Source organism: Stigmatopora nigra, chromosome 2, assembly GCF_051989575.1.
Source record: "Stigmatopora nigra isolate UIUO_SnigA chromosome 2, RoL_Snig_1.1, whole genome shotgun sequence".
Lineage (NCBI taxonomy): Eukaryota > Metazoa > Chordata > Actinopteri > Syngnathiformes > Syngnathidae > Stigmatopora > Stigmatopora nigra.
In genome coordinates this window covers 17,830,628-17,857,568 of record NC_135509.1, presented here as the reverse complement: position 1 = coordinate 17,857,568, position 26,941 = coordinate 17,830,628, and the positions used below count along the sequence as shown (strand labels likewise).

The following is a 26,941-nucleotide window of genomic DNA, read 5'->3' as shown; positions in this document are numbered from 1 at the left end:
AATTTTATTGAGATTTGTCCATCTGAAACAATAACCAAACAACTAGCTCAATTGACCCTAAAAGGTGCAAACAGATGCTATGTCTTAAAAAAAACATTCTGCTGAAATATCGGATCCGGAAACAGACAGAAATACATGTGAAATGTTGAAAGTCAGTCAAGTTAACATTCACATGGCTTGTGATTTCAGAGAACAGCTAGGGGTCAATCTTGTAAATGTCAAACAGGACTACTTTCATTGAGAGCTAAAGATATGTCTCTTTAACAACAATGTAGTTATTTCAGAAGGCAGCAAGAAACGACATTGAGGTACTGCTGGGAGTCGAACCCAGGATCTCCTGTTTACGAGACAGGCACTTTGACCAACTAAGCCACAGCACCTACAATAATAAAAGTCTTTATGAAACTCTCTTCAGCTAATCAAACTCAGGGCATATTAATACAAGACTTTCTTCAAATAATTCGAACGTTTCAACCTTCATCTTGAAAATATCTAGAACTTTTAAAAATGATGGGTATCCAAATTCTTCTATTGCTAAAGGAACATTAAAATCAAAAAGATCAAATCACACCACAAAATTCTCGATAGAAGACAACCTTCTGGTGCATTTTAAACTTCTACCTCACAGTCAACTGTGGAGTTCTCAGGGCTATTGTGTCTGCTATCTGGGCTGACCCCAAACAACTAGCCATTGGCAACAGCTGAGTATACTGGACAAGTAACTCTCAAATAACAGAGGTTTCAGACAATGAACCAACTCTCAACTACACACGGGAGCCACATCTCATTGACCTATACTTTCGGGGTGAATTGAACACACAGTCTCTCAGTAACAGCTGTGTTCTGTGCTCTTCAGATACCCTCGAACTACAAATCTCCTGGTTAGCAGCCAGGCGCACTGACCGACTGCGCCACAGAGACACTGCTCAATATGAGATGTGTCCATCTGAAACAATTACCAAACAACTGGCTCAATGGACCTTAAAAAATGAATACAATTGCTATGTCTTAAAAAATATTTTGCTGAAATATCGGATCCAGAAAAAGACAGAAATACATGTCAGATGTTTAATGTCTGTGGTACAAAGTTAACATTCATATGCCTTGTGATTTCAGAGGAGAGCTTGGGTTCAACCTTGTAATGGTCAAATGGAAGTACTTTCATTGAGAGCTACAGATTTGTCTCTTCAACAACAATGTAGTTATCTCAGAATGGAGCATGAAAATACATTGAGGTACTGCTGGGAGTTGAACCCAGGATCTCCTGTTTACTAGACAGGCGCTTTGACCAGCTAAGCCACAGCACCTACAATATTTGTTGTCTTTATCAAACTCTCTTCTGTTCATCAAATTTAGGGCTTTTAAAACAAGACTTTCTTCAAATAATTTGAAGGTTTCAACCCTCATCTTGAAAAAATCTACAACTTTTCCATATTGTTTATTCCCTTTACAACAAGGTGAATGTAGTTATCAGAAGGATCGCTTCAATAAAATGTTGCCAGATGCGTAGAGGAGGGAAGTCTTTCAGGATTTAGAAGGATCTAAAGGAGATGACCATCTATGAAATGTTGAAAATGATTTTGACATGATGCTTACAGCACCAGGTATTCCAAAGGTCTCCAATCCAGGTACTAACCAGGCTAAACTATGCTTAGCTTCCACCTTTTATTCTTTTGTTCTATTTCTTCTACAACTAGGTCAGTGTAGTTTATCAGAATGATCGCTTCAATATTACCTGGTTGATCACTTTCAACAGTAAAATCTCTGCATTGTGTCAATAAATCTATACTTGTGTGTAAATACATTCTTGTTTTTGCCGAGGAAAAATATTGTTCCTGTCTGTTTTCAAGCAATTTAACCCAAAAGTACATGGAGGATGTTGTTGGAATTATTGATATGGATTGAAAAAGTGGACAGTGAACTACAAGATCAAACATCAAACTTCAGACCTCTGAAGTGATTTTCTTTCATTTAATTTCTTTACAAATAGAGAAAACATGTACAAATATGTTTTTGATTCTGCATTTAAGCAAGATCAATGGACAAAGTTGACTTGAAATACACAAGAAATTACAAGCTAAAGAGTTTGAAAACAATAATGTGACACAATAAAAGAATTTGGAGAAATCCAATTTGAAAGCATTAAATAAAAGTCAATTTTCCAAAAAGAAATGCAAAGAAAAATCTCAGCAAGAAAAACGAGTTTGTATTTTTATACTTCAAATTTATAGCTAGGCAACTACCTGCCAAGTATTCCCCCTAAAAAAGGCAGTCATCACCATTATTTTTTTGGGACTATCAATTGATTACAACCAAAAGTGCAATTCTGATTTTGTTTAAGTTTTATTCTTGCTTCTGTGATTGGTTCTTTCAAATTCAGCCTTTGCTTGTTAGCTCCACCTCAAGCATCAATTTTGAAACCCCCCACCTCCCAAACCTCAGAAGACCCGACTGACTTGCCATGTATCTTACATCGGAAACACAACTGTCATAGTACTAACAAAGATGAAACAAGAAGGAATATGTGTATAAAAAGGAGTGACATTATAAAAAGTAAACATCATGACTTTCCAACAAAAACCAAAAAGGATACTAAACCACTTTTCATTACACTCATGCTGTAACAGGAAATAGTTTTCTTATACTGCATTTACACTTTTACAATCCTCAATGAGGAATAACCAGGGTTTTTAGGTAAATGGCTTTATTAAACATAAAAAAAAGTGAAGACTTGAAATCTTTACTATTAATCCTCTACTATTAATGTGTGCCTCACTTGGTATGTTGATTACCTTTATTATATGGTTGACTCATCACAATAATCCTCAATGGATAAACTGTAAAGAGAGTGTGCTTATTATAAAATGCTGCCATATGTAGGCCAAAAAAAAAAAAAAAAAATAGGTAGCCCTCTGTTAAGATCCATGCAAACAAAATTTGCATGAACTTGAGTCATGGTGTCACATAGTGCAAAACCCTCCTTGATGACATGTTCCAAATACCCCCTAACATCTTTAAATTGTCTTAAATAGACATACTTCAATTTCCCCTGGACACATTCGGATAGGTAATTGGTCAAGGGGTTTATTTGAAAACAGTTCAATCTGACCCCTCCTAGCAAGGTGAGTTTTGGTCTCAGAAACAACAGAACATTTTGCACCTGATCTTTCTGTTTACATTAATTTCCCACATTTATTTGTAAACAACTGATATTCTAGTTCTGTGTAATAAGCTCTTAAAAGCAATGTGATCGAAGCCTTTTGATTCTTCTTTGCATCTATACATAATTGACTATTAAATCACCAATCTTGAAATGACAAAATAATTAAGTACTGAATGTCATTAGAAAATATTGGACTAGGGCAATAATTGAAAAATTACCATGTCTACTATCCTAATATTATTGAAAGTAAAAGAATAACAGTCTACGTCTTATTCTCTTCCTTTACTCGTCATTTTCCGTTGTACGTCTTGTGTTTCCCATCAGGGCTGGCCATAGTGAAGTCCGGGCAGGGCTCGTATTGTCGTCTGGACTGTCGTTTGGAAGACAGAGAAGAGAGAAAATGGGGGAAATTAAAATAAAAAGTGAGTGTGATCAGTGAATGAGGAAATCAAGGAAGAGAGGAAGCGGTTAATGCACATTATATTTCAAAATTTCCAAATAAATCACAATCAAAAGCCTTCATTATACAACAGCTGTATATGTATGAATATATATAGATATACATATAGATATACATATAGATAGATATAGAGATATATAGATATAGATATACATATAGATAGATATAGAGATATATAGATATAGATATACATATAGATAGATATAGAGATATATAGATATACATATAGATAGATATAGAGATATACATATAGATAGATAGAGATATATAGATATACATATAGATAGATATAGAGATATATAGATATACATATAGATAGATATAGAGATATATAGATATAGATATACATATAGATAGACATAGAGATATATAGATATAGAGATATATAGATATAGATATACATATAGATAGACATAGAGATATATAGATATACATATAGATAGATATATGGGTGGAGGCGTGGCAAACTCAGAGCTAACTCAGAGAACGAAGGTAAAAAAAAATTAAAACAAAATTCGAATTCCGTTTTGTTTTCCAAGTTAACTTAAATGTGTTTGTTCCATTACGGGTGCGTTATCGTGGAAGGTGGCCTTGAAATCTAAAACCTAATAATGAAAACAATGTGCAAGTAATAAGCATTATGGGAAACTGGCAATGCCAATAAAAAGCTTTGAATACTTGGTTGTGATTAGTAAACCCAGATATTGACTGGCAAATGCTTTCTTTTCCTTCAGGCTAAATATGTATCAATACCTTTTTTTTTACCAGTCGCACTAAGATTAAGAACTCTAATCTCAATGGGACATTTTTTGGTAAAAGAAAGGTATGCATACATATTTTTGGCTAAAGGAAAGAGAAGCAGTTACACTACGCACCACTAGAGGGTATACGAGAACTATTTAATGGTGGTTTAAAGTCATTTTTGACAAACTTATTAACATGATGTCTAGGAATGAATGATAATCATGCATCGTATATCCGCACACTCATTAAGTCATCCGAAATGATTGGAATAATAATAATAACAAGTACTTGTATTTGATGACAACTTGTGTCGGGCACAGTTTGCTCCAGCTGTAAAACTACTTGTGCTAATATGTGTTTACACTTGTTATACCTAAAAGAACTGTCGGAAGGTGGCACAGAGGTAACAGTCTGGGAACGAGTGGTGAACCAGGTAGCAGTATGAAAAATCTCGAGTGAGATAGTAAATGGGGTCACCGGTTCAAACGGAATGCCGTTTGTGACTCAGCATTACAACAAAATATCACAGAGTCACACGCTCAAACAAGTACAGTATGTCATGATACCATTTTACTTCTACCAGCCTGGCTGACTCCCCTATCAGTCTGGAACTCCAGGAAAAGCACTTGTCATAAATGTGCAGTGGAGTCCATTTCAGTCTGTCTTACATTTTTCTCCACTGACGGAATAAAATCAAAAGCATTAGATGATTATACAAACCTTAACACTTAAGCGGAAAACTGATTTTAGCCACTGCAAATTCAACCACAAAGTCAGCATCTCTTTCTGCATAACACTTATAGCCTGTACTGTGTATCACCCAACTCATGGTGGTCCATCATATCCGATAATGTCAACCTTTTATTCCTCGTACCTCGTGGTACCTTGAAATACGAGCTTAATACCGTCTGGGATTGAGCTCGTATGTCCATTTACTCGTAACTCAAATGAACGTTTCCTTTAGAAATGAAATAAAAACTAATTAATTCGTTCCAACCCTCTGACAAATCACCAAAAACAAAATATTGGATTGGAAAAACGTTTTTATTTGTTCTACTTCGCCATCTATTAACAAGGTAACAAATATCTAGTGGTTTAAAAGTACTAAAATGTGTTTAATAGTACTAAAATTAGTCAGATTTCACAGAGGGGAGACAGAGAGAGACTTTTTTTGCACGGAAAAGTGCTTGAAACATAGTATAAACACATTTAAATGAATTTGGATTATGATGCAGACAAACTCAAAAATAATAATTAATCTAACCTTACACTAAACTAAATTAGGATTTAGTTTTGCAACTTTTTTATACCTTTCTTCTCCCTGGTTGACTCTATTTGCCCCGCCTCCACCCTGACTTTCAGATGCAACCTATCGAGAGTTGTTTGCTTTTGTATTCCCTTCAAAATATTCCAAAAATGATGCACACAAATGTCTTCACAATGGGGTAATGCACAACCACTTGCCAACTTGCCCAGGAAATAGTACTCCTCTCATATTAGCGAACATGCTCCACCATTTTGCACTGACTAACGGGGGAGAAAAAATACTGAAAAAATGCAACGCTACGCTACGCCTGGTGCTTGTGCTTGTGCTTTTTTAAAATCCCAAAAAATATGGCAGTGCTTTCAATGTTTTCTCCCCTAAAAGACAGAGATGAGTTTCTGTTATCAAAATGCACACTGTTTTTGCTGTATATGCAATTTCATTGTGTGGTGTTTTGTCTTTGCAGGGGAGAGAGCACTAATCATGAGGGAAATAGAACTTTCCCTATTGATCCGTAGGCAAATTGAAGGCTGCTAGCCCAATGTTGGCTGCTTAACCACAACTCAATATGAGAGAAGTAAAGTGAGTGGGTGGGTGGGGATGGGGTGTACTTGTGCAGCGGCTTTGCTGTGTTTGCAAGTTTGTGCATGCATCCACTTGAACAATATGAATGTGAGATGAAGCAGGGGGGGGATGATGTCGATCAATACTAATGATATATTAATGCTTTCTGGCCTAGATTATCATTTACCACCAAATTATCTTTCTGCGGGGTGACAGCGTATGTGTGTGTGTGTGTGTTTGTGTGTGTGTGTGTGTGTGTGTGTGTGTGTGTGTGTGTGTGTGTAGGTTGGTGTGAATGTATTCTGTTTAACTATCATTTTTTACAGGTACATTTTGACCTTTCCAAATTCATGCTTTTAGATGACTGGAACTTGTGTTTAAGTAAAGTGTTATGTTCATTGTCCACTAGCTAATTGCACTTTTAACTTAAGTGAACCAGTGCTTACAGGAATTAGATTTTAGTAGTTTTTTATTCAAACAAATTTACTCTAAAATGTTACTACAAAAAAAACAAATAATCATTCTGCTCCAAAACGAAAAGTGAGTGTTAGGCAAACTTTGAAAATAAATCCACCCGGTAATTTTTTTAGAACAAATATGCATAAAAACAATTTCTATGCTGAATATGAATGGCACTTCTATTGGTTCAGAGCCAAACACAAGTTTTCTTCTTCTCTGTGCCCCAGGGAAGAAATTTGAGATCTGCTAGATGAAAAGTGACCTTCCCATAAATGCCTGACTTTCAGTCTTTGTACTTCCCTCATCTGATCTCCTCTCTGCAGCCTGCCTTCCTTGCTGTTTTGTCTAGTTTGGCTGATACATTTAGCAGCCACAAACATCATGGATGATCAAATACTAAATGTATGGTGGCATAGTCAAGTAGACCTTTGTTTAAAATTCGGCGAAGGCCTTTTGGGCATATTCCTACTGTGCTTAAGTGGGTTTTCCCACTAGCATTCCTAACATGCACCACATTCTAGTCTAATGGTTTGACTCAGATCGGCCATAGGTTTGAATGAATGTCAATGTTTATTCCTCACTTAGTGCTCTGCGATTACTGACTAGTCCAGGGGTCACCAACTCTGAAACTCAACGGCACCTATCCAGTCTGTTTTCTGTGTCTTCTTCCAAGACACCTAAATCATATGATCATGAGCAAATGATTCAAGTATGGCACAGGAGGGAGATATTGAAAACAGACTGGATAGGGGCCCTAGAGGACCGGAGTTGGTGACCCCTAGACTACAGTAATCCCTCAATTATTGCGGCTTCAACTTTACACTACAGCGCAGATTTTTTTTCTAAGGGATTTTTTAAAATATTATTTTTGTCTAAGTTTATAAAAATGGGAAGATCCATACTGAAACTCGCAAGCGGAAGCCACTCCCATGTATTCCGCTTGCTACTAGGACTCAGCACTGAAGTACAAAAAATAAATAGATAAATTGAAATTGGGGTTGCCACAACTTCGCGTTTTTTTTTTGTTTACCGTGGCCATGTCTGGTCTACATTAACCGCAATAATCGAGGGATTACTGTAATCAGTAACCTGTGCCTTGTTTCTTGTAAGCTAGGGGAGACTAGATGTTATTGAATAGAGAAATAGCTCTTTTAGTAGAAACACTCTGGAATCCAGTGTGCTATTTATTAAACATTTTACAGGAAAGCTGTCATTTAAAGTCCTGCATACTGTCCTGTTTGTGTATGTACAGATAATGTATTGAAAAGCACACAACGTGCAGAGAGAAAGGTAAGAACAGAAAAAAAACGTCAGATAGTAATGAAAAAGGAAAACACAAACGTACATGGAAAGGCATAATTACTGTAAATTCTCACTTATGCAATGGGTGGTTTAGTTCATGGAAGTGTGATAAATGTGAGAATGAAGGACACAGACCTTGTCTTTTTCTGCTGGCTGTCAGTCTCTCTCTAGCATCAGTCCCAGATTTTAGAAACCACCGGGTCCTTTAAAAAAGAACAAGAAATATTCTGGGTTCAACTGTAGATCATCGACTCTTTGTTGATTTCAGCAAAGCCTTGATTATAAAGGGAGTTTGCGTTGAGGAAATGTTTGTGGTGGTTACAGCTGCAGCAGAACTGTAATTACAGATATAAGAGCTGCTAAATAAATGCTTTGCATTTTTTAAAATGAAAATTTACATTATTAATATTTTCAAAACTATTCCCCGAGAAAAATCCATTTTATTGTTGTTGTCGTAGTAATTTAAAGTAAATTTAACACTTGCACATTTTAAAATAATCATTTGTCTAGCACTCCAAATTGTCCATAGGAATTTTTTTGCTCCTTTCATTTTTGTATGTTTCTGTTTTTTTTATTTAAAGAGTGCAATCAGCTTACCATGCCAAACAGTCTTCCAATGTGCCACCCAAAATATGTTAAGACATGTTTTAATTTGCTTGCAGTACTAGCATATACTTTTACGTTTACATTTGTGGTGTTTTTTTTAAATGGTGTTTTTGTAATTTTCTTACTTTGCAGTTTAACCAGGTCTTAATTATTTATTTGTGATTACTTGGAATAAAGTGTGTATTTTGTGACTGCTATATATGTGGCAACTGTTGTAAGTAAACAACATCAATGATAGGAATATGTTTTTTACTTCTGCACCTCAATACTATTTTTCAGTATTTTTACTCAGATTCTTAAAAATATTATTGGACGGTAGCTGAAATCTGCTTAACTTAGGAATTGTTCATCTAATGTTTATTTTAGCAATGGTTAAAAATACAGAGATTTTTGAAAGATTATTGACCAACACAGCTGTGAACTACTCAAGAGTGTAATTAATATCTTTGAGGAAAACAAAATCAAGAGACAAAATATGCTTTAAATAAAGTGACATTGGCAAAGCATTTCTGAATCAGTTCTGACTCACTCTATTACCTCAAGGTCCTCTCTGTGTGATCGCTCTCGTTCTTCGAAATCTCTGGTTCTACGTCGAGCCTCCTCAAATGCTGCCTGAGCCAACGCGTCTTCATGCTACGTTTGTACACGCACAAATGCAGAAAATAAAACAACTGTGCTTTCATAGTTCCAGAGAAAGAGCAAGTTGTTTATCAAAACTTGAGTTCAAAGTTTTAAAGCATGTTGAGTCCAGTATTTTAGTATATGAAGTAAGTTCTACCTGTGCTCTCTCATCGTCATATTCCAGGAATCCCATCCCATCCAGCCTCTGGAGGTCGATCCAACCTCTCCATATTACGCACACACCATTCAAGATCATTGGAGCCTTTAAATGGACCTGAGGAAACATAAAAAAAAAACAAATCTCAAAATACTGTTTACCATAATATCAATAAAACAACATATTAGTACAAAAGATCCAGATACGGCCCTTCAGTCATACCTTCCCAACCTCTTAATTATATCATCAGTAACTTATTTTGACTTCATAAAAAGGTTCTCCTGATTCCTTCATTCATTTTCCATAACGCTTATCCTCACAAGAGTTACAGGGAGGTGCTGGAGCCTATCCCAGCTAACTATGCGCATCAGGCAAGGCACACCCTGAATTGGTGGGCAGCCAATCGCAGGGAACAAGGAGACGCACAACTTTTCATCCTCACACTCGTACCTACTGGCAATTTAGAGAGTTCAACCCTACCTTGCATGTTTTTGGGATGTGGGAGAAAAACAAAAGTACTGTTTTAATATTCAAAGAAAATCATATGTAATACTTTTAAGGGCCTTTTATCGGACTATGGAAAGAGAGAGGGGGGGGGGGGGGGGAACTAATAACTACACGGAAACTGGAAATCTTTGCAACCACCCGGTGGTCGACATCTACTCTTTTGACAACACTGTAGTGAGTTTTGGGTGTCATCTGACTATCATACAGAGGAACAGTGGGTGCCGATAATGCTAGAAGATGTATTTACATGTGAAGGGGGAAAATATTCTAATGACTAGCTCGTGGCCAGTGTTATGAAAAGAAAACCTCACGTAACTGCAGTCAACAATATACATGAGTCAAGTCAACTGTTGACCACACTCATTACAGATAGTCCTTTAGAGGAGAGCAGAACAATTCAGGGCATCCATGAAATTTTAGGGGAGAAAGACAAGAGTGGATGAGACCTAGTAGGACATCACCTTAGTTTTACTAACACATATTTACACGGACATTTGTGTAATACACATTTTCCCACCCCAAGAAACGGTTTATATTTGAAATTAAAATAACAAGACATGCCATTTTTGCTTAAGATAGTTGTCATGTGAAGGTGGCCTTAGTTTGATGAAAAGTAAAACCCTGTATGGAGTCACTTGAAAATAGTTCTGGGTCACCATACGGAAAAACACGGAAGAGTATTGCATTCACCTTAAACATATTTTAAAAAAAAGCCCAGGCCGTTTTTGAAATTAATTTATTTTTGGGTTGTTTTTTGGAATATTTATATATTTTTTAACTGTACAAACATTGAAATACAGTGATCAAGCTATTTCAACAGTGAAGCCGAAAAGCCACAGCAACTTTAAAGAAAATGTTTAACAGTACGCATGTTTATGTTTAAAAACGCAGGTTTTGTATCGACTTTAGAGATTGAACTGTAGAATTATTTTATTGACACCTGATGTTTTAAACTATGCTTTTTGTTTAGCAGAAAAAAAACTAAATGACATCCATTCTTAAACCTATTTTCCTGTGATCATTTTTATCATCACTTTAAAGAAGGTTTTAAAAAGGAATCAACAAAATCAAACGCTTCTTCTATTATATACTTGCAGTTTTATTTTCTTTTTGGAGCTCCATGCTTTAGTATTTAATTTGGGCTATTTTTGGAGGAACTCATACAGGGACTTCTTTTACCGCAGCTACTCACACTGCACAGAGGATGGAGTGGGACCGCACCCCGAGAGGCTGTGGGTTCTTATGTTTATTCCAGTTCGCATGTGCGTGCATAAGACAAAGAGGCAGGGGAAAATCAGCACCAGAAAGGGAGACGCTGCTCTCACATAAGTGAGGCAAAATAGTAAAAAGAAAACTTCATTTTGCTTTACAAGGAAAATATGTGCATGTGTTTGTGTGTATGTGCATGCACTACTTCTACTATGAGGGGAAAATATGCAGAAACGGTCCAACCACAGACTTCCTCTGAGAACCATGTCAACCCCCACATCCATTTGCTAAGAAACACTGAAAACGGAAAGGGAATAGTGAAAATGTGGCATATAATTGGCCATACTCACCCCCAAAATGTAAAATCTGGTATATTTGGTTAGGTTAGGATTGAATAAGTTGATTAGTGTAAAGTTAATCATCTGCATTATACTCTTAGCAACAAGCCATACAGTCTGAAGTCAAGAGTCTGATATTTATTTTAAAATGACTAATTTTAATAGCTCTATGACCCCAGTTTTGAAAGGTTTTGAGACACTTGACCATTCATTAGCATGAGAAAACGTCTCAAAACTTGTTTTTCAGATTAATTAAAAGTGCTCTAAATCAATCAAAAACACACAATAAATCTAAATTAAAACACACATGCATAAGTAACATTGAAGACATTTAAAAATAAAACAGAAAATTTAAACAAAAACATAGATAATTGGACAAAAAGGAAAAGTCAGGCAATTGGGTACTGGAAATATAAGGACACCTACGAATATGCTGTAGTAAACAGTAGTTTTTTTCCCTTAGGGACTGTAAATATGTCATTGCGTGACTACATTATTCATAGTTTATTTCATGTCTTGTTTAAATTAAAAATATAGAACTTAAAATAAGATTAAGACCAGGTCCCCTGAAGACATGTATCACATTTTGCTACGCCAAATAAATTTGGAATGTTCAGAAATTAAAAATATACAAATAACATGAAGATTGAAAGAATTGTTGTAAACATTAATATAACAATCACTATATACAAGTTGAATCTCTAATGTTAATGCTAGCAAAACAGGAGGCTGGTTTATTAATATGTTTAACCTTAAACAACCAAAAACACTGTAAGCGGACCAGGGTTACTGTGACATGGACAGATATATTTTACTTCTGATTACAACAAATTATCTCTAACATTTAATATTTGTTCTCATATGATAATGTGAGCACAAGCCCAAACTGGCATTTATCCTGTTATGCAGTTTACTTATGCAACTAACCTTGATATGTAGTACTTTCATAAAAATGTGTTTATGCCATTAAACAATAACAACTCTCTGTTCTCTTTGTTAAATTAAAATTTTGACAAAATTAAACCTTAACTTAAGTAGGCATCCATCCGCCTGTGTATATGAGAAAGGAATGTCGGCAGACAGTGTGTGTCACAGATGTCATATGCCCACCATCCAGTCAGGAACTCACGACTGTCCATAAAACACACACACATTGAGACAAACGCCCACAAGCTGTAATAACAATGGATCGCTTTGTTTTCCGAACCTTGAAAAGTGACTGTGTGTGCCCTCCATCATAGACGTACACAATTTCATCCCTATCTCAAAGGTGATTATATTGTACTTTGTGAGTATTCTATCCATTGTCCTTGACTTCTGTCTTCACTCAATTTGTCAGACGGAATCAGAAACCATTTAATTGTTTTTCAAACCAACACCAGCTTTCCTGCCAGGACAAGAGAGAAAGTGATCCAAGTATTTGTCTCATTACTCATGCCTGATTCACATACACTAAGCCTTTCACATTGAGCTTCATAAACATGACACCATCACTGTATTTCATTTCAGATGTTTGTGGGATAATTCACAGTTTTTTTGGAAACAGAGGCTGGGCATATTATCTATATAAAAAGTAATTTTAGAGTTTATAGTTTAAGCTGCTTTAAGTTCATCTAATGTGCCAGTATAGACGTAGTTGAAGTGCATGATTAGGTCAAATTTGACATGGAACAATCATTTGGAAGTTGGTTAAGTTTAGTTTCTAGTTGTGTTCATTACTGTTTGTCTGTGCGATAGGTGTGACAGCAGCAGGTGATAAAGCGCATGTTAGTGGGAAACCCTGTTCCACACCACAGACTGAGAGCAAGCACTGCTGGTCTTTTGTGTGCCACAAATGCACCCACACTGACGTAGCGAAGGAATACAATACACTTAGATAAATAGACACGCATGAGCACGCACACACACACACAAATACATTTTAGATTTTAGGAAAGTCAAAGAAGAAACATTTTCCAAGATGTATGTACATAATCTATGAAAATGCAGCCACTCCCTCTTTCGGAGCAACGGGTCTTGAGGAAATATGTTAATCAATGCATGGCATTTAAATCAAAGTTGCTCATGTACAGTTTATTGTAATGTTTAGTTGAATAGCAAGAGATATGACATTTGTTTAACTTGTTAGTTATGAACTGTTAAACTTCCTTCCAAGATCCTTTGGTCACCTAGGCAGACCATACGACAAATAGTGACTCCATCATACTATGTAACGACAATTGTGTTGTAACATGCTCAGAAGTAACATACTAAATACAGCTCCTGTGTTTTCCATTTTAAAGTCAAGGTATATTTGTTGACAGACAGTTTGCAATTCTATTATGACCCTGAAGACATTGTGTGAACCAACTGCTCCATGCTCCGATTACTTTCCCAGACATGGAAATGTTATGCAAAACAGAGAGAAAATGTATTCAAGAGTTATGACAAGCCATGACTAGACTATGGTTACTTATTCATTCTAATTTATAACTGTACATGGTCGAGCGTGGAACATAGAAGGACCCAAACGCAGGGAAGCAACGTGGAAGAAGTGTTCTAACAAAAACTTTAACAACTAAATCAGGAGGGGTGTCAATCAAATAAAAAGTACTTATAATTAAATAACAAAACCAAAACTGACATGAAAGACATGGAGAAATGAGGAACTTGAAAAGCAGGGTAAAGCAGACAAGGCAGACGATCCAACAAAGACTGACAAACACACAGGGCTTAAATAGACAGACAGGGGTTGATTACAAAATACACACACCTGATTACACGACGGATGGGAAACCATGAGGGACACAATTGGAGAAAATACATAAAATAATTACACGGAAGCGCAAACACAAGGGAAACGCACAGACACCCATTCCAAAACGCCCAACTACACCACATATATTCCAGTTCCAGATGATATGACAATAAGCAAATGATAAGTCTGTCTGATGGTAAACTGTCAGGCATATTCAATTTCTTCTTCAGTTACTGGATACGGGCATAAAACCTAGGAATGTAGCTGACACACACATGCTGGATGCCACGCCAGACTGAAATCTCACTGCAGTGAACATTGTGTCACTGTCAGTTGTATGTGAAGCTCTCTGACAACCATTTTTCTAGCTGTGCTTGTGGAGACATACAGTCCAACGGAGGCACACAAGGAGGATGTACTGTAAATCGAGGATGTGGTCAGAGTGTCTACTCCACTGCATTGTGGGAGTGGGTGTGGTCATTGATCTTAAGCCTAAATGCAGGAAATATGATGCCTGGCATGTGGATGTGCATGTGTTTTGTGATTGCCCAAAGGCAGATCCTCAGAGCAGGACTAACGGAGGGAAACAATTAGTGGGGTAGACTTTGATAATGTCACTGATTGATGAAGGACCCTTGACATGGCGTTTGTTGAAAAAAACGAGAGGCTTACTTACACACAGACGCTCACACACCAACACCCACACATTCATACTAAGCATTTCTTATCTGACACCAAGGCACTTTTGTGTAAAGATGTAATTGAAGAAGCAACGCCTTCTCTTGCCACATCAGTATTTGTGTAAACACACACTTCATTACATTTGATGCAGCCTGAAAAGCAACTATCCCATGGTGCACACTGCTTTTTGCCTATAATCAGTTTTGATGAACTCTAAATCATCTGCACTACCAATGATTACAAAGCATACAGAAAATGGATGGATAAAATACTATGTATGTATCAAATTAAAGGGCACATGACCAAGATGTGAGAGCTTCACATAGTCAAAGACAAGATTCCACCGACTTATTTCCTCCAGACATAACTAAACTTTGTTTAACAGCCATATCAAGCCTTTCAAATTGATAACATGAAAACAGCCTTTGTGTTCATTTTGTTAGTAGTAGAGGTCAAGTAAGATGTAGGCAATAGCCTGCAAAGACAATTATACACCATCAGTCAAAGCTTTTGAAAAGGTTTCCCATCATAGTGAATGGTGAAGTGCCTCAAACCCTTTGACTACCTTTGAATTTAACATAGGTTTTTAAAAGGGGTTCTAGGCTTCATGGGTGTGCTCATTTCCTTTTCAATGAAATGTGTGCATTCCCATCAGTTGTATCAATAAGTGTATTGTGCGTTAGCTTTATCCACAAAATGAAAAAGTGAGTAATGATTGATTTACTGTATGTGTTGTTCACTTCTGTGCAATAATTAACCATTGAAAAGGGGAAACTACTTGAATTCATAAGAACATAAATAAAAGTAAAGACATCACGATGATTTTTACTCTGAAACAATGTTGTTAATGTGTAGTTTGCTTTTAGAAACCAGCAGCGCAATTGCTTTATGTTGATCATTCCTGACCTCATTAAAACTTCATAGATCTGTGAGCACAGTTGAGGTAACAAAGAAGGCGCTATCATCTTTGAAACACACTCACACAGCGCCTAAAATACACTACTTGTAGTCACCTTTCCTCTCTTATTCCCGCTCACATACCCAATTACACACTGAAATACTAATCACACAACTCTCAGTTGCAAACCATCAGCGCACTGGTGTTAAATAATTGAGATTAGTCTGTCAGTTCTGGGGCAAGAAGGTCCATCGATTCCTTAGTCTGAATTTTTAATAAGCTGCCAGCAGCCAGCCTGCATTTCAGCTAGCCAGTGTCCATGGAGGGAACTTCTGACACGCATATGCACGCGTACAATTGCACAAACACACACCTATACACACACACACACACACACACAAGTTTTGAGTTTAGGCGAGGTGCCAAGGGAGACAATTAACAATCACAGCAGCGGCATTGCATGGCTCTGTGCACTAACACTGTGTCCTGTTTTTTACGTGACTTAACTTTGACTAATTCCAACAATCATACTGATGGATTAGAGCTCAACAGGCCATAAAAATTGACGATTATAGAAACTCGATGTATGGAACTCAGTCACATAAAACTACCTTGACTCCAGCTTTTTACGTAACACACAAATCTATTTGAACGCTGTAAGGGCTGATTTAAGCAACTGTAACTTTAAAATGAACATAATTGATAATAACTTTTTAATGAAATGATGTGAATTTGGGTGCGAATGGTTGTGTAGTACGTCTTTCACCCGAGGTCAGATGGTAGAGGCTCCCTGACAAGGATAAGCGTAGTTGGAAATGAATGAATATATATACTATATATCAGCGGCAGTCCGTGTATTTTCTAGCGACGCCTTCAGCTATATCTGAATCAATCCAACCCTCAAAAACTATTTTATGGCTGTAGAACATCTATTGCAACTACAGCTGTGACACGTGAAATATCATCAATAATAACCTCATACAATTGAAATATTATTTAGGAATATAGCCATATTTTACTCACCAAAAATCCTTCTTACCTGTACACAATATCCATCCTCCTTTCTTTCCTCCTTCTTTTCTATCGCTATCGAAGCTAATGCTGAAAGTCGAGTCTATCTTGTCATATTTCTGGCAAACATTTTTATTTCAATTTAGTGCTGAAAATGATCCCGGTTGTAACAGGCTTGCTTGCTTTGGAGTTGTCCGACCTTTCTTAATGACGCCCAGCTTTTTTTTCTTGAAAATGGCTTTACAAGTAATTGTGCAAAAAAATCTATTCCTTCTCCTCTTTCAGCCATTGCAGGTTGACAAAATCGCTATTAAATCAACACAACAATATATTTGCTTGTGCAGCTCGCTCCAGATACACTTTGGTAGCTCTGGCTAGTCCACGCTATCACTAGCCAATCATAGATGGTGAAAGCGATGACGTATCCCTCCACCTGCGAGAAGCCCTTGGTGTCACCAAATCGAATTCTGATTGGTTAAGACAAGTCTTATCAATGCTTGTTTAATGCAGCAGAGCCTGCAGAACTGATTGTGAAGGCCTCGAGGCAGATTTCTGACCCTGGCAACAAATAATGGCTGAAATGTGATTGGTTAAATGCTTCAATATGAAAACACACATCTGGAAGCAGTGCAACCAGGGGGGAAAGCTATGAAAGGAAGCTAACAGACAATTTGGAGTTATTTAATAAGTATTCATGGATAAAATATAATCAACATCAGTCTGTGATTCAGATATTTCTTAGGCCTGCAGAGAAGGCCTTGAAGGCCCAGACGGCACACCACTGGTATTTAGACATTTCGTTGTATCGATTTCACCACGACACTGAAAATAATAAGCGATGCCGTAAGTGGCCAGCTGGATTTTTTTGTCCCTTTATTTTGTATATTTTCATGATGAATGATGTTAATTTGCCTAACCAATATTTTTTTGGATTGTCTGGCAAATTGTTCTCAGTATGAATATGGTAATGCCCTGTGTAATGCATGTGGGAAAAGACAGTCACCGTAAAAGTGTTGATTGAATGCCAGGAGGAACGTTTTTAAAAATAAAGATCATGCTTACAGTAGTTTACTGTAAGGATATGTCAGCGCACACGACAAACAAATGAGAGGGTGTGTGTTTGTTTGTGTATTAGCCCTACCTTTCCTGTCTCTCTCTCAAAGTCAACATACTCTCTCGTAGGAACCTGCCTCTGATCTCCATGAAGATTTGCTGGAAAGAACTGGAGGGAGAGATTGGTACCTGTTGCTACAAAAGCCTGTGGAAAAGAAGAATGAAAGTCCTGACATTAAAAAAAACTTAGATGTAATGACAATCATAAGTTTTTACTAGTTTCGATGGAAAAGTTAATTTGATTAAAGGGGTACTTTTTCAGACTGATTTTAAAGATGCCTCAATTAATTCACTGGCTGCCTTTGACAATAGAGATCCAATCCAATTGATAGGAACATTCGTTCATTCGCTCTCACTTCAGATGGATCGAATGTAAACGAGTGAAAAACTCATTTAAATCCAAAGGAGAGCCACATAGTTGGACGTGAATCACGATGTCAATGGCACTAAGAGTTCAGAACGAGTGCATCTCACAAACTGTTAACCTATTGTTGTATTTTTCACTAAAAGCTAATCAACGAGAGTTCAATTAAATCCAGACATACCATCAGCTATTAGGCTCTTTAAGAAAAGAAATGGCTGAATGTTAAGACCAACCGTATGCATGTATATGATTATTTATATATATGTAGGTATGTGTATGTATATATGCATATATTTGAGCAACACACTCATTTAGTTGACTTATTTATTACCTAGTTATTTATGTCTAAAATGTCTTTTGCTGTGTCTATATTCTCACCTTCTTGCTAATGTGACAGTGAAATATCCCGAATACGGGATGAATAAAGTAATCTAATCTAATCTAATCATGAAAATCAGCTATCTGAGTGGAATATATTTCTTTTTGTCTCTTTTCTTTAAGTAAAAAAAAAGCTAAATTATTGAGTTTTGATGTATGATTCTTTGAAGCAAATTATCTAAGCTTTTAAGATGGACTTCACTAAAGTCATTATTTTCCATTTTCTAATATTAAAATGAATGAAACTCATTTTCTAAGTACTTGCCCTCAGTAAATGGCTTAACGGCCAGGACAGAGAATACACTTGCTTTGCACATGCCTTCTTGCACACACGCTAAAATATAAAATCGATAAACTGGACTGCTCTGACAGAGAGCAACGAATTGGAGAGGCAGAACATTAAATAAGAAATTTCCATTTTCATGCATCAATGTGTGCATGTCAGTTGTCTGTGAACCCATGTGCGTAGGAGACAGATCAATACTAAGGGCATTTAGACTACTTCTTAGCTGGATGCGTATGAATTATGCACTGTCTCACATTTGATCGTGAGGGGAGAAAAATATGAAATTGAAGTAAAAAGATACAATGAACAAAGAATAAAAATAGTTCAAATAAAATAATAAAGGAGGCCATGATTCTGCCTGTGTATGTCACAATCTCATAGTCCACTTCCAACACCCACACACACACTGATTTGGAAAATCCAAGAACACCCAAGTCCTAATTTCTGCCTTATTTGAAGTATTGGATTACAACCATCTGACAGTAATTTGCTACCTACTACTCCAAGAGAGGAGGGAAGGAACGCCTGTGCGAGAGGAAAAAAGAAGGAGGGAAACAAAGAAGGAGGCGAGAAGGGGGGGTTTGAAGGAAGAACACAGAAAGATGATAAAGAAAAATGGAGGGAACAGGGTCAATGGCAGGAAGGTGGAAGAAAGAGAAGTTGAGAAATGGGGAATGGAATTGGAATTGAGATGGTAAGACGATAGCCAAGTACTGCAAAAAAATCTATAGTTTTATAAAGACCAACTCATTCATAATGAGCTACCTGGAGATAATATATTTTAAATCGTCTGCTATATTACAGCGACCCGGAACATTGTCATACTTCTTTTCCGGATAAATAAAACTGTATAATCATGTTGTGCTTGTATGTGCGTGTGTTTTTAAAAAATATATTTGTTCTGCAACTCCAAGTGCCTTTTATGAACTGTATTTTACATAACCTTGTCAATAATTTGCGATTTCAAAATGATATGGTCATGAACAAAATGTGGGGTATAGCCTTTGCATCAACAGAAAACTTTTAAGCAGGACCTTTGTCCTTTTTAAAAGAATAATATGTGTCAGTGAAAGTTGAAACACAGTACTCAGAATTAATTGCGTGTATGTTGAGGAAGAATCAAGCTCAATAACTAATAAATGTGAGTGGGCCACCAAAGTGACCTTGGCAGGAGATCAGGGATGACATCACAGTTACAGCAGCAACTGTCTTGATGCCTTCACATTTGAGTAACTCTGGTGTATTTACCCTCTGCAAAATCCATCTAATTTTAGTTATTTTAAACACATTTTAGTAATATTAAACCACTAATTATGTGTTACTTTGTTAATAGATGGCGATTAGAAAAAAATAAAACCTTTTTTTCCCAATCCAATATCCCGTCTTTGGGTGTTTTTTCAGAGGGTTGGAACAAATTAATTCGTTTTCAGTTCATTTCAATGGGAAACGTTCGTTCGAGTTACGAGAATATCGAGATATGAGCTCAGTCCCGGAAGGAATTAAGTTCATATCTCGAGGTACCACTGTAAACTGTTTATTGATGGCATGCTATATATAATCTGAAAAATTTGATAGGCTTTGGTTTGGAATTCAAAATAATACAGTACAATAGCTGTAATATTTTGGGTATTAATAATGATTTATATCATATATAAATAAACATATATGTATATATACATACATATACATATATATATATATATATATATATATATATATATATATATATATATATATATATATATATATATATATATATATATATATATATATATATATATATATATATATATATATATATATATATATATATATATATATATATATATATATATATATATATATATATATATATATATATATATATATATATATATATATTCCATATAGCACACTTATTTATTTCTTAACTATCTTATTTATTTCTACAATGTCTTTTCCTGTGCCTGTGTTCTCATCTTCTTGCTACTGACACAAATGTGAATTTCCTGAGTACGGGAGGAATAAAGTGTAATCTAATCTTATTTAATGCTTCAGCACTTTTGACATCAATACTGCTAATTGAAACTTTTCAACATATATCTTTATGACCAACATATTTTGTTTTGTTATGGATATGCGCGTAGCAGGAGTTGAATGTCCAATTCCTTTACAGAATATTCAGTTTTACTTAAAGATAGTGATGTATCTCACATTTAAGGATGATGATTGATACATTGACGTCACCGATGGTTTAATGGACATTCACATGACTTTGCCGCAGGGAGCGGCGGCTTGATTTGAGCTCATTGACCGTGAGCGTGAACGGCTGCGACCAGTCCGCAGTGGAATCTGTCTTTACCCTGATGTCAGCTGAGCTCAACTCCAGTGCCCCAGGTGAGGATAAGTTTGTGCAGAATAACGGAGCCCTATAAACTTGAACTTACTATTTTCCCATTTACAAAGTTATCTTACCCGGTGTGCAGTTGCATTTCCCCGAGACATGACGACAAAAAATTATTCATATCAAGATGAAAATAAAGGGCCCTGACAGTGTGTCTCAACATCATCTGTCTGGGTGTCGAAATCTGGGTGTGCATTTTGTATATACAGCTGACGCACACATGATTAGTTGGTTATATAAATTTTATCAGGAAGTATGTGATAAACCTGACAACCTTGCATGACGTCTACTTCCTAACATTGGTTGTCTGTATAAATTTGACCTCCTCCTACCCCCTTGTTTTTAAGTCAACAAAAATTCCAGTAATTCAAAACTAAATCAGGAGTGGCAAAAACGTGGCCCTTGAGCCATATGCGGCTCATGGGCAAAACAAATGTCTCTCTTTGCTTCTTATCATATTTTGTATACAATAATACCTTGAGACACAAGCTTAATGCGTTCCAGGACCAAGCTCATATGTTGATTTACATGTATCTCAAATAAACTTTTCCCATAGAAATGAAATAGATAGAAATTAAGTTGAAAAAACACGAAAAAACTGAATATTACTATGGAAAAACATTTTATTGGTTCTAATTCACCATCTACTAACAGAGCAACTATCTCTAGACCATTTAGGACGGCACTCGTAACATAACATACACCTACATTTAAGTGAAATGAACTTAGATAACGATACAGACACACTTAAAAATAAATTTGAATCTTACCTTACACTAAACTAAATGTTAAGTTTGTTTGAATTTTTTACTCTTCTTCCGGCTTGGCTCTTTTTGCCTCGCTTCCACCTTAACTTTTTGCTGGAATTTTTAAAAGGAACCTATCTAAGGTTTGTTGGTCTGTCACGAGTACACCACTCATGTTTTTTTTATTATTTTGTGCTTAATATCGATTGTCATCATAAGCCTTTTCTTTGCACTACCCTTCATTGCACCTGCTTGCTTTGGATCCCTTGTTATGCCCATAATTCTGCATTGACTAACGCAAAAAAAGAAATACACAGGAAAAAATGCAACGCTCTGCCCAGTGCTCCTAAATATCTTTATGTACACGAGGGAGATGTGTCGAGAAAGACAGTGCATTGTTATCATAAGCAGCCTATCGCATCTCGGCCACCTGGCGGTCTCGTATCCTCTTATCTCAAAATTTGTCTCATATCTCAAGGCAAATATTTGCTCGGAATTTTCCCCATATCTCAAATTTCTCGTGTTTGGGCACTTGTAAGTCAAGGTGTTACTGTATACCAGGGGACGGGAACCTTTTTGACGAAGAGAGCCATAAACAATTCATATTTTCAAACATTATTCCTTGAGAGCCATACTCAGAATTCAAAAGTAAAAATACATGAAATTTTGAGCATTTATTATACATTTCACAACTTTGAAAGTAAAAAAAAGTCTGAATTCTTTTGAGAACATTATTTCACTGTTGATAATAGATGAGTATCAATGAGAGGATGCATGCAGAAGAGTCTAATGAGGTGCGTGCGTGCGTGCGTCTGTGCGCGCGCGCGCGTGTGTGCGTGTGCGTGTGCGTGTGCGTGTGCGTGTGCGTGTGCGTGTGCGTGTGCGTGTGTGTGTGTGTGTGTGTGTGTGTGTGTGTGTGTGTGTGTGTGTGTGTGTGTGTGTGTGTGTGTGTGTGTGTGTGTGTGTGTGTGTCTGTGTCTGTGTTTTGGTTCTTTGACTCTCACAGTTTGAAATTATAGCTCTTTGTGTGTAACTTGTTCGTCAAACCTGAACTGCATGATCATAAAGAATGAGTTTTGTGCTACTTACGATTTCTGACCGTCCATCTCTGCAGGCGTTCTGGAAACGTGCTTGTCTCTCCTCATGGGGTCGATCCCTGAAACCAGTGTATTTAATCTGAAAAGAAACCCAGTAATCGGCAAAAAAGACGCTTTTAGATAGGCAAAGTCAACACTAACCTGCATTTTTTAAAAGATAACCTTGAACTGGGATTTTGATTTAAAAACGCCAATACTTTGAATTCAACCCAAAAATGTGAGCGATTGATCTACTTGAAATGAATCAGTTGTAATTATTGGTTATTGAAAACATGCACGTCATTTTTTTAAGTGTCTCAAATTGCAAATGGTAATTGCATTACGCACATTTGTTGTTTTTCATACTCGGGCAGTTTTGAATTGCGAAGCACATGTCTGACTAAAAATGATCATTATATTATACGGCCATTCGTGTATTTATGTATGTATGTCGTGTGTGTGTGTTGATTTCCGTCGTGAAGGCTCACCTCACACTCCCTGCTCAACTTGCGGAAAAACTCCTCATTCTCAAACTTGCTCCTCTGGTCCGGAACTACCCGCGGCATCTTTCCTACTTTTTGGATTCCTCCCTCAAATCCCCACTTTGCCCACTTTCCTCCCCCTCCCCGTCAGCCCCGAAACAAAACGAGTAGACGTAATTAAACTTATTCTTTTGGCTTTGTGCGAGTGTTTCAACTCACTTCCCTTCCGTATGCAACTCGGCTCGCTCGGCGTCTTCCTCTTGCGTGGAAATTTGTTTGCCGCTTTCCTTTCCACTCGCGTGACTAATGACGACTGTTGTCCAGATCACTCCTCGCTCTTTGCATTCGACTGCCCTTTAATAAGTGACCCACTGAGACAGAAAAAAAGAACTCAAGATCAATTTGAGCGCGCCGCTCTCTCTCTCCCTCGCTCTCTCTCTCCCTCCCTCGCTCTCTCTCTCTCCCTCGCTCTCTCTCTCTCCCTCGCTCTCTCTCTCCCTCGCTCTCTCTCCCTCGCTCTCTGTTTCTCACTCACTCTCTCTCCCCTCTCTCTCTGTTTCTCACTCACTCTCTCTCCCCTCTCTCTCTCACTCCCTCTCCCCCTCTCTCTTTCTCTCTCGCTCGCTCTCTCGCTCTCTCTCTCTCTCTCTCGCTTTCTCTCTCACTCGCCCCTCTCTCTCTCTCTCTCTCTCTCTCTCTCTCTCTCTCTCTCTCTCTCTCTCTCTCTCTCTCTCTCTCTCTCTCTCTCTCTCTCTCTCTCTCTCTCTCTCTCTCTCTCTCTCTCTCTCTCTCTCTCTCTCTCTCTCTCTCTCTCTCTCTCTCTCTCTCTCTCTCTCTCTCTCTCTCTCTCTCTCTCTCTCTCTCTCCCTCTCTCCCCTCTCTCTCTCCCTCTCTCTCTCTCTCCCTCTCTCTCACACACACACACACACACACACACACACACTACAGAAGAGACAGCTATTAAAGTTGATACTAAAAACCTTTAACATTTTATAGACCAAGTGTCTGGTTTGCTAAGTTCATCTCACCTCTTCTCATTTTCTGAACCGCTTTATCCTCACTAGGGTGGCGGGGGGTGCTGGAGCCCATTCCAGCTGACTTCGGGCCAGAAACGAGGGACACCCAGGCCAACGTGCTATATGGCCTCATAGCACTGGGGTCCTGGGTTCAAATCCAGGTCATGTCCATCTGTGTGGATTTTGCATGTTCTCCCTGGGCCTGTGTGGGTTTCCTTCAAGTACACCGGTTTCCTCCCACATTCCAAAAAACATGCATGGTAAGCTGATTGGACGCTCTAAATTGCCACTAGGTATGGGTGTGAGGGTGCATGATTGTCCGTCTCCTTGTGCCCTGCGATCACCTGCCCACCGATTCAGGGTGTCCTAGGATAGGCTCCGGCACCCCCCACAACCCTAATGAAGAGAAAGCGGTTCAAAGAATCAGATGAGATGAGAACTTTTGGAAATGTATGCCACCAAAGTCCAAGGATAAACAATAAATGAGGCTAACATTGTTTAGCAAAAGCTATAGTAAAATCCAAATTTCATCACTAGTAAATACAAAATAAAAGTGTCCGTCATTTCACAAATTTCGAAAATCCCACAAGGCCATAAAGGCACTCCACTCTGTCTCCTTCCTGGCTCCGCAGAGTCGCTGTTGCTCTTGTGACTGAACACCCAAAATACCAGCCGCCTACACACTCCCACTACCCCCATTCACAATAATAACACAACTACACACCCTGCTCGGTGGGCCACTTCCCATTGCGCATGTGCACTCCCAAACCACAAACTTTATGGGATCCATATGTGAGAAGACAACTAGCCAGGGCTGCTCTTTCCCGAGGCAAAAAAAATAAAGAGTGAGGACAATTGAACTTCTCTTTCAAAACCAATACTTTCTCATAATTTTGACGATCATTGAAGCTCTGAAAATCAACTAAGAATATTTCACCCTTCAGATACAGATGTTTCACTTCATAACACACACTTATCATCACTAGAAGGAGTTACTAATAATAGTTCAATGTTCTTTATCTTTAGTTGCAGAGAAGGCTAAGAGGAAGTGGGCTACCCTTTGAATATAGCTTGCATTCCTATCCCTGCTAAGAAATCCAGCAAATTTTGATGTATGTACCAACAAAACCAGCACAAAGACTCAAAAGATCCATCAAAGTTCGGCTGGGATTGTTGTGTTCAGGTCCTGTTTTTGGTTAAAAATCCCCAAAATGATGTCGGGAAAATGTTAAAGATTTAGTTCACCCTGCCCTTGATTCAGAGTGTCCCCGGCCTCTGGCCTGGAGACAGCTGGGATTGGCTCCGGCACCCCCCGCGACCTTACTGAGTATAAAGCGGTTCAGAAAATGGGATGAGATGAGATAAGAGATACAGTGTTCCCTCGCTACTTCGCGCTTCAGCTATCGCGGACTCAGAGCTTTGCGGATTTTTTTCAGGAAAAAAAATAATAAAAAAATTTAAAGATATAAATTAAAATTATAAATTACATCATTTTACAAGAGGTGGGAACAAAATATTCAATAAGAATTAGTAATTGCATCAAAAAAGGACAAAGAAATGGTCAATAACATGGTGAGAGTTCAGGAATCGCATTGATGACGTCATGGCTGTTTACAGGCGCATCTTCACCGCCCCAAAAAAAATGTTCACAACTCCCAATAACGATGTTTCTTACGTGCAAAACAACTGCAGAAGATCCTCCATCCGGACCACTATGATGTTTTTGCTTGGTGGTGCTTTTGTGCACGTGTTACCCGTTTCTTTAAGCATTTTTGAAGGGGCACGCCTACTTCGCGGAAACGCAGCTATTGCGAGGGGTCCCGGTCCCCATTAACCGCGATAACCGAGGGAACACTGTATATTTCTCCAAAGCAAAGTCATCTCAAAGTGTCAGATTTGTTTAAAATTTGCTGCACGAACGAACATTTCACCTGATAAACACAGAAAGTATTCTCAAATAAGTTGTGTTCATTCTACTATGTGAATATGAGACCAGACTGCATGAACATCCAAATGGTTCACTTTGGCAACCGCAGATTATCTGACTAATTGATAAACCTTTTACTGCATCACCAGCTTGAATTGTGAAATCACTCGTGCACCGTTTAGCCTGCAGCAAACATGGGCACAAATGGCCACTTTGAGGATATAAAGTAGTCAGCTTTGTCTGCCAGTGTAATCAAGAAGAATTACTAGGAATCAATGACACGAGTCCCATAAAAAGCTGTCTTTCCTTTCATACAACTATTTGGAACATATGCTACAGCCTTAGGCCAGCATCCTCTTAAGTGCTGAATAGGTGTCCATCCCGCACACATCCTACAATTATGTCCTTTGTTGCATTTTTATGCAAATTAATACTGTTTCATGCATGTG

At 37.6% G+C, this 26,941-nt stretch overlaps 1 protein-coding gene and 2 non-coding genes across 4 annotated transcripts; all 3 read right to left on the bottom strand.

Annotated features, from left to right (window-relative positions):
* Window positions 1–306: 306 nt before the first annotated feature.
* Window positions 307–380, bottom strand: trnat-cgu (transfer RNA threonine (anticodon CGU)). Its single transcript has one exon. It is a non-coding gene; the product is annotated as a tRNA-Thr (tRNA).
* Window positions 381–1,233: 853 nt separating this feature from the next.
* On the bottom strand, window positions 1,234–1,307 carry trnat-agu (transfer RNA threonine (anticodon AGU)). Its single transcript has one exon. It is a non-coding gene; the product is annotated as a tRNA-Thr (tRNA).
* A 645-nt stretch (window positions 1,308–1,952) lies between these two features.
* On the bottom strand, window positions 1,953–23,689 carry cbfb (core-binding factor subunit beta). Of its 2 annotated transcripts, XM_077712166.1 has the most exons (7): window positions 23,556–23,689; window positions 23,081–23,167; window positions 17,863–17,979; window positions 9,341–9,457; window positions 9,100–9,195; window positions 8,092–8,159; window positions 1,953–3,533 (listed from the first exon to the last, which is right to left on the bottom strand). In XM_077712166.1, exons 1-6 carry the CDS (start codon window positions 23,631–23,633, stop codon window positions 8,130–8,132), a joined length of 525 nt encoding a protein of 174 aa, XP_077568292.1. In that variant the 5' UTR covers window positions 23,634–23,689; the 3' UTR covers window positions 1,953–3,533; window positions 8,092–8,129. The 2 variants fall into 2 exon arrangements, with proteins under 2 accessions (XP_077568292.1, XP_077568293.1); XM_077712167.1 differs by lacking the exon at window positions 8,092–8,159.
* Window positions 23,690–26,941: the final 3,252 nt, after the last annotated feature.

Bases quoted from the DNA above. Each gene is read 5' to 3' on its own strand.
- cbfb (XM_077712167.1), bottom strand. From the start codon at position 23,633: ATGCCGCGGGTAGTTCCGGACCAGAGGAGCAAGTTTGAGAATGAGGAG. The intron at 9,196-9,340 runs GTAGAACTTACT...GTACAAACGTAG, and splicing joins ATGACGATGAGAGAGCACAG to CATGAAGACGCGTTGGCTCA. The intron at 3,534-9,099 runs GTAATAGAGTGA...TCCAAACGACAG, and splicing joins CACACAGAGAGGACCTTGAG to TCCAGACGACAATACGAGCC.